The 6,601-nt window shown below is 37.6% G+C and overlaps 2 protein-coding genes across 2 annotated transcripts; one reads left to right on the top strand and one right to left on the bottom strand.

Annotated features, from left to right (window-relative positions):
• Nucleotides 1-235: 235 nt before the first annotated feature.
• On the top strand, nt 236-790 carry LOC118344981. The gene has a single exon (XM_035686879.1). It carries the CDS (start codon nt 236-238, stop codon nt 788-790), a length of 555 nt encoding a protein of 184 aa, XP_035542772.1.
• Nucleotides 791-1,227: 437 nt separating this feature from the next.
• LOC118344980 (glutathione transferase GST 23-like) lies at nt 1,228-6,050 on the bottom strand. The gene is made up of 3 exons (XM_035686878.1): nt 5,761-6,050; nt 2,344-2,388; nt 1,228-1,747 (listed from the first exon to the last, which is right to left on the bottom strand). Exons 1-3 carry the CDS (start codon nt 6,031-6,033, stop codon nt 1,388-1,390), a joined length of 678 nt encoding a protein of 225 aa, XP_035542771.1. The 5' UTR covers nt 6,034-6,050; the 3' UTR covers nt 1,228-1,387.
• Nucleotides 6,051-6,601: the final 551 nt, after the last annotated feature.

The raw sequence follows: 6,601 nt of genomic DNA on the forward strand, positions 1-6,601 counted from the left end.
GATACCTTTTTGCTTCCTCGTTCAAATTCCCGAAATGGCATTCTGGTAACTTTGTTAAAAATAGAAGAGAAATAAAAACCAGAGGGAAGTTGGAACCAAGCTTCTATGTGATGCAAAAACATTCTTCAATAGAAACATCTGATCGATCTGAACTCTCTCCAGCTCACTGTCAAAGCATACGACGTCTCCCCCTTCAAAGAAGACAAATCATTGTCACATAACTATAACCATCTTGATGTCCCGGTCGAGCTTGGCAAAGAAGCTTCACCTAGCTAAGGCCTGGAAGAGCTTCAACCTCGCGTTCCAATCCAAACTTCACAAGCTCAAGACCTCCAAAGTCATCACAACCACCACTCTGCGCCTCCGAGCCCTGCGCACCTTTCGCTTCCTTTTCCCCTTCAAGCGGCACCCTCTCCCTAGACCCTCCTACACCTACAGCCAACATTACCATTACAGCCGTCACAACCACAGCCAGTCCCATAAGATGAACTTCGCTGCTATACACATAGACGAGCTCTTTGAGGGGCCTGCTGCCTCGGTGAACAGAAGCACTCTGCACGCGCGCGCAGAAACAAGTAAAGGTAAACAAGTGATTGACGACGAAAGGAGTTTGCCCAAAAGGAGCAAGAGCATACACAGTGTTGAGGACGCATGGGAAGCGGTCATTGCTTCGTCGCCACAACTGCGAAATGTGGATGAAAGGGCGGAGGAGTTCATCTCCAAGTTTCGCGAAGATATGAAGCTCCAGAAGGAGAGGTCTTTCCAGGAGATGTTGGAGCGCAGTGCCTAAATTTGCTTTTTTCTTTTTTACTATAATAATAAAAAAAATATTGGGTTTTTTTTTAAAACATTCATATTTTCTTCTATTTTTCAAATACGAAGTATAAAAGCTATGCAAGATGCTTGTTGCTTTGAGATTTTGTTCTTTTTTTCCGTGGGGTGCAGTCAATACACTGGTTTTACAATGGGTTTGAAAATGTATAGGAACTTTGGTTGTGGGCTTCTTCTGTATTCTTATCAAAAGTGGGGCTTTTTTTTTTTTTTTTTTTCTTTCTGATTTGGTAATTATAGAGTGAGAGCATGTTCTTCCTCTAGTTGTGTGAAACAAATGAAAAGTAGTTAACATTGTAAAGCAAGTCTAGACTCTAGAGCTTCTTCCACCAATTTCCCTCGAAAGCATTTTTATGCGAAATATAAACCTGCTCTTTTCACTATCTTTTTCTTCCAACTCTTACTAAAATTTATTGATCAATACTTACTAGGAATACTTGATAATACAGAAGAAGCTTGTACAGTACGTGACATTATTGAAATTACAATATTTATATTAGAAACTTTAAAAGGTACGACAAGGCGCACACGTACTGATCAAATAAACACTGCGAAACTACCCTGAACCACCCAAGATTTTCTTGAGCTCGTGAAAATAAACAAGCATTTTGTCTCTAGGTGGTAAGTTTTGCTTGATCACTGGGTGATCCAGAAACGTCTTCGACCAGGCAGTGGTGGCAGGAAATTGTGAAGGGTCCACAATCTGCATAGATCCAACTTCCTCCCAAATAGGCAGCCAGTGAGCTATCCATCCCAGTGCAAGGTCCAAATACCCAATGCTCTCCCCTCCCAAAAACTTCTTGTTATTCCCTTTCATCTCTTCCTCTATCTTCTCCGCCACCTCTATGGCTGATTTCAGTGCCTTTTCTTTATTCTCTCCGTGGGAGATCATAGCAGCAAATGAATACTCCAGCAGCTATCACCCAAGCAACCGAAACAAAATGATATTTTTATCTACAAAATGAATAAATGATAATAAAAGTCAATGGAACAAATTTCTAAGACCTCGGGGGCCATGTCTCCTTGCAGCTCAATCGCAATAAGCATACGTTGCCAAATAAATTTTCAATTCAATCACTCTACACACCGAGCATTTTTTTATTTATATTATAATAAACCCTTAAATATACATTAAAAAAATAATAAGGGTCCCAACAATCACCTCATTAGTGTAGTGTATGAAAAAAAAAATCGACTAACTAATTGATCTTACGCGTCCTCACAGATCTGGATCAAATCCAAGGGAGACAACTTAAAAGATGGTTTCAATACGGTCCGAAAGAAAAATGCTTGCTAAAATAGTAGTATGGATAATATAAAGATGAAATCAAGTAATATTGCTAGACGTTTCTTTGTCATTTTATTCGTTTCATTTTTTTTTCTTGGCAATTTTTCGTTTTCAGTTGAAATACTAATCCCCAAACTCCCTCTCTAATTATAATTTGTCGTTCCATTCAAACAAAGTCAAAACATGCAAAACCATTGTTTCAGTGCCAACAGGAATTAACTTACCTTTTCTTCTGCAACTCTAGCCCAGAATCGCGCTTTGGATCTTTCATAAGGTGTTGAAGATTAAACTTGATTTATTGCAAAAGGCCACAATTTATTAAGTTGTTCATTTACGAGATATGTGAAAAACTGGAAAGTTTATTTTCATTGTATCTAGGTGTGTACCGTCTAGTGAATCTGAAAGGCCATAAATGTCATTAATTTAATTTCCAGAATTTTCTTTTGGTTTTATATATTGATGTACTGAAACAATATTGAATGAATTGAGAAAAACAGAGTACCGACGTGTGAGTGCTTCTTTCCTCTTCTATTGTTTTGTATCCATTTTTTTATCTTTCATAGCTTCTTCAAAATTCAAAGGCTCATCACTAGAGTATAAGCATAACAAATTCTCATCTTCTAACCTTTCGGTTTCTTCATAGAGATCCTCAATGCTTCGATATTTTTGAGGACCTTCACTTGAGCTAGATGAAGATGATGATGATGCTATTGAGGATGATGTTGGCGTTGTTGGAGATACAATTTCATCTTGGATTTCTTGTGTTGACGTTTCTTCATCAAAATAGGGGAGAAAATCATAAGCATTTTCATTTTTTGTACTCCAATCCCATGTTGCATCTTCTTCAAATTCAACATCTCTACTAATAATGACTTTATTGTTGCTTGGATTGAAGAACTTGTAGCCTTTTGAGTTCTCATCGTAGCCGATAAACACAACTTTCTTACTCCGATCATCAAGCTTTGATCTCTCTCGCTCTGGAACTTGAACATAGGCAATAGACCCAAAAACTCGCAAGTGTGACACATTTGGCTTCCATCCATTCCATGCTTCTTGTGGCGTCACATCCTTCAAACTTTTGGTAGGTGAGCGATTAGAGATGTAAACTGCACATGCAACCGCTTCAGCCCAAAATTCTTTTGGCATCGACTTGCTTTTCAACATGGTCCTTGCCATATTGAGAATTGTTCGGTTCTTCCTTTCAACCACCCCATTTTGTTGTGGCGATCTAGGAACGGTCAAGGGACGACGAATTCCATGTGTCTCACAAAAAACCTTGAATTCGTTAGAAGTGAACTCACCACCTCTATCGGTTCTTAGAGATTTGATTTCATAGCCACTTTCTTTTTCGACACGAGCTTTGAATCTTTTGAATGCCTCAAAAGCCTCACTTTTTTTCTTCAAAAAATAAACCCATGTTTTTCTTGAATAATCATCAATAAAGAGCAAGAAATAAGAACTTTTACCAAGAGATGGAGGCTTGATTGGACCACAAACATCTGCATGTATAAGTTGAAGTGGCTCGATGGCTCTTGAATTGGATTGCTTGGGAAAGCTCTTTCTTGAATGCTTCCCTAGTAAACAAGCTTCACATAACTGATCAGGATGATCAATCAATGGAATACCTTTCACCATCCTCTTTGCTCCCAAATCTCTAAGCCCTCCAAAATTAAGATGCCCATATCTCATATGCCAAATCCATGATGTATCTTTAATACACGTCTTTAAGCACATGGCTTCATTAGTCTTCATATTCAACAAAAACATGCGATTTCTTGTCATAGAAGACTTAGCAATAAGGTTCCCTTCTTTATCTCTAAGCCAAAGAAAACGATCTTCCATGTTTATTTTGCAACCATTCTCCATGAGTTGCCCAATACTCAAAATATTATTTTTCATCTTAGGAATGTAATAAACATTAGGAAGAATCTTATGGCTCCCATTCTTTGCCTCAAACAAAATTGTACCTTTGCCTTTAATCTCCACCTTTGATTCATCACCAAAGCGCACATGGCCCGTCACTTTGGTGTCAAGTTCCACAAATTTGCTTCTATCGCCCGTCATGTGGTTGCTAGCTCCATTATCTAGATACCACGTATTCTTCTCACCATTGTGCTCCTCATTAAGCGTGAGGAATAATACGGGCTCCTCAACATCTTCCTTGTGCAAAATGAACTTTGTCTCCTCTTCTACTTTCTTGGTTTGACACTCCCAAGAATAATGCCCATATTTTCCACAAGAATAACATTCAATTTGACTTTTGTCATTCTTTATCTCATGATTGCCTCTTCCTCTTCCTCTTCCTCTTCCACGACCTCTTGAAAAATTTTGATTTCTTCCCTCTTGAGAAAAACTTTGCTCTGCTTTTCCTCTTCCACGACCACGTCCTCGTCCACGGCCTCGACCTCTTCCACGTCCTTGGCCTCTTCTACCATTTTCACAAGCTTCTCCTTTATCTTTCAAGGAAAGCTTTGCTTGCAAGGCTTGCTCCACTTGCTCTTGCTTGCCTCGGTTCATCCTTTCTTCATGAGCCCGTAAGGATCCATTTAATTCATCAATGGACATGATCTCCAAATCTTTAGATTCTTCAATGGCTACAACTATATGGTCAAATTTGAAGTTGAGAGAGCGGAGAATTTTCTCAACAACACGAACATCTTCTCATTTTTCTCCAAGCCTCTTCAATTGATTCACCACCATCAGAACTCTTGTGAAGTAATCTGAGATGGATTCACTCTCTTTCATCAAAAGAGATTCAAACTCAGCCCTTAGAGTTTGAAGACGCACTTTCTTCACTCTTTCAACTCCCATGACGGAGTTTCGAAGAGTCTCCCATGCTTGCTTGGAGTTTGTTTCGTTGGCCACTTTCTCTAACATTTCATCATCTAAACCTTGATAAATGACTGTGAGCGCAGTTTGATCTTTCTTCATTTCTTTCTCCAAGGCTTCCTTTTGGGCTTGATTCAAAGAATCCTCATTTTGAGGTTGAACAAAACCTTTCTCAACAATCTCCCATAGTCCTTGGGAGCCAAGGATAGCCTTCATCCGGATTGCCCAGTTTTCATAATTGAGCTTGGTGAGTTGTGGATATTGGAAAGAAAGAGAGGTTCCTTTAGAAAACATTTTCTTGAACCTAAGCTCTGATGCCACTCTGTTGGAAGATAGAGACAAAACAATAGAAGAGGAAAGAAGCACTCACACGTAAACAAGGTTCATTTTGTTCGACAATGCATTGAGAGCAGGTACGTGGAGGTAGAGTATGTGAAGTCACTTGACCAAGCTGCTGATATATTCACAAAGCCTCTCAAATATGATACATTTCAGAAGTTGAGGATGATGATCGGTGTTGGAAAGATGTCAAGTTTAAGGGGGAGTGTTGAAGATTAAACTTGATTTATTGCAAAAGGCCACAATTTATTAAGTTGTTCATTTACGAGATATGTGAAAAACTGGAAAGTTTATTTTCATTGTATCTAGGTGTGTACTAGAAAGGCCATAAATGTCATTAATTTAATTTCCAGAATTTTCTTTTGGTTTTATATATTGATGTACTGAAACAATATTGAATGAATTGAGAAAAACAGAGTACCGACTTGTGAGTGCTTCTTTCCTCTTCTATTGTTTTGTCTCTATCTTCCAACATAAGGATCTTGAGGCAGCAATAACGGTTCTTGCTTCCAGGTCTCGTCGATGTATTCAAGAAGAATGAACGACTCAGCCATCACCTTACCGTCATGAACCAGGACTGGAACCTTTTTATGAACAGGGTTCAGTTCCAGAAGACGAGAGCTCTTGTTGAAGATATCTTCTTCAATATACTCGTAATCAACACCCTTGAGCTTTAGAGCCCATTCAACCCTGTTGGAAAATGGGCTCGCCCAAAATCCCAAAAGCTTCACCTCCTGGCTTACCATCAAGATTTACTTGCGTCCGCTCTACTTTTGTGACCTGCTACCTGCTATAGATTTCTTTATATACGCGAGCCCTTCCCTGCACTTCCACCGTCCCACATTTACGGGAGCGTTAGGTATGGTACCGTTTGGATTAGAGGTGAGTTGAGGTGATTTATAAATAGTAAAATAAAATATTATTTTAAAATTTTAAAATATTAAATTATTTATTATATTTTATATAAAAATTTAAAAAAATTATAATGATGAAATAAGATGAGTTGAGATGAATTTTAAATCTAAATAATAATTTATTTTTATAACTACTCTTAACTCATTTTATTTTATTTTATATTATTTAATTACTATAATTTTTTAAATTTTTATATAAAATAAAATAAATAATTTAATTTTTTAAAATTTTAAATATAAATAATTTAAAAAAATATATTTTAATAATATTTTATTTCATTTTTAACTATAATCTCAATTTATTTAGCGAAATCAAACGAGGCGAAGCAAGGACTTGAGACTTTCCACCTACTCTTCTGAGAAGAGTCTTCTCTTTTTCTTCATTCCTTTCGTTTTTTAT

The sequence above is a fragment of the Juglans regia genome, unplaced genomic scaffold (genome assembly GCF_001411555.2).
Source record: "Juglans regia cultivar Chandler unplaced genomic scaffold, Walnut 2.0 Scaffold_108, whole genome shotgun sequence".
Lineage (NCBI taxonomy): Eukaryota > Viridiplantae > Streptophyta > Magnoliopsida > Fagales > Juglandaceae > Juglans > Juglans regia.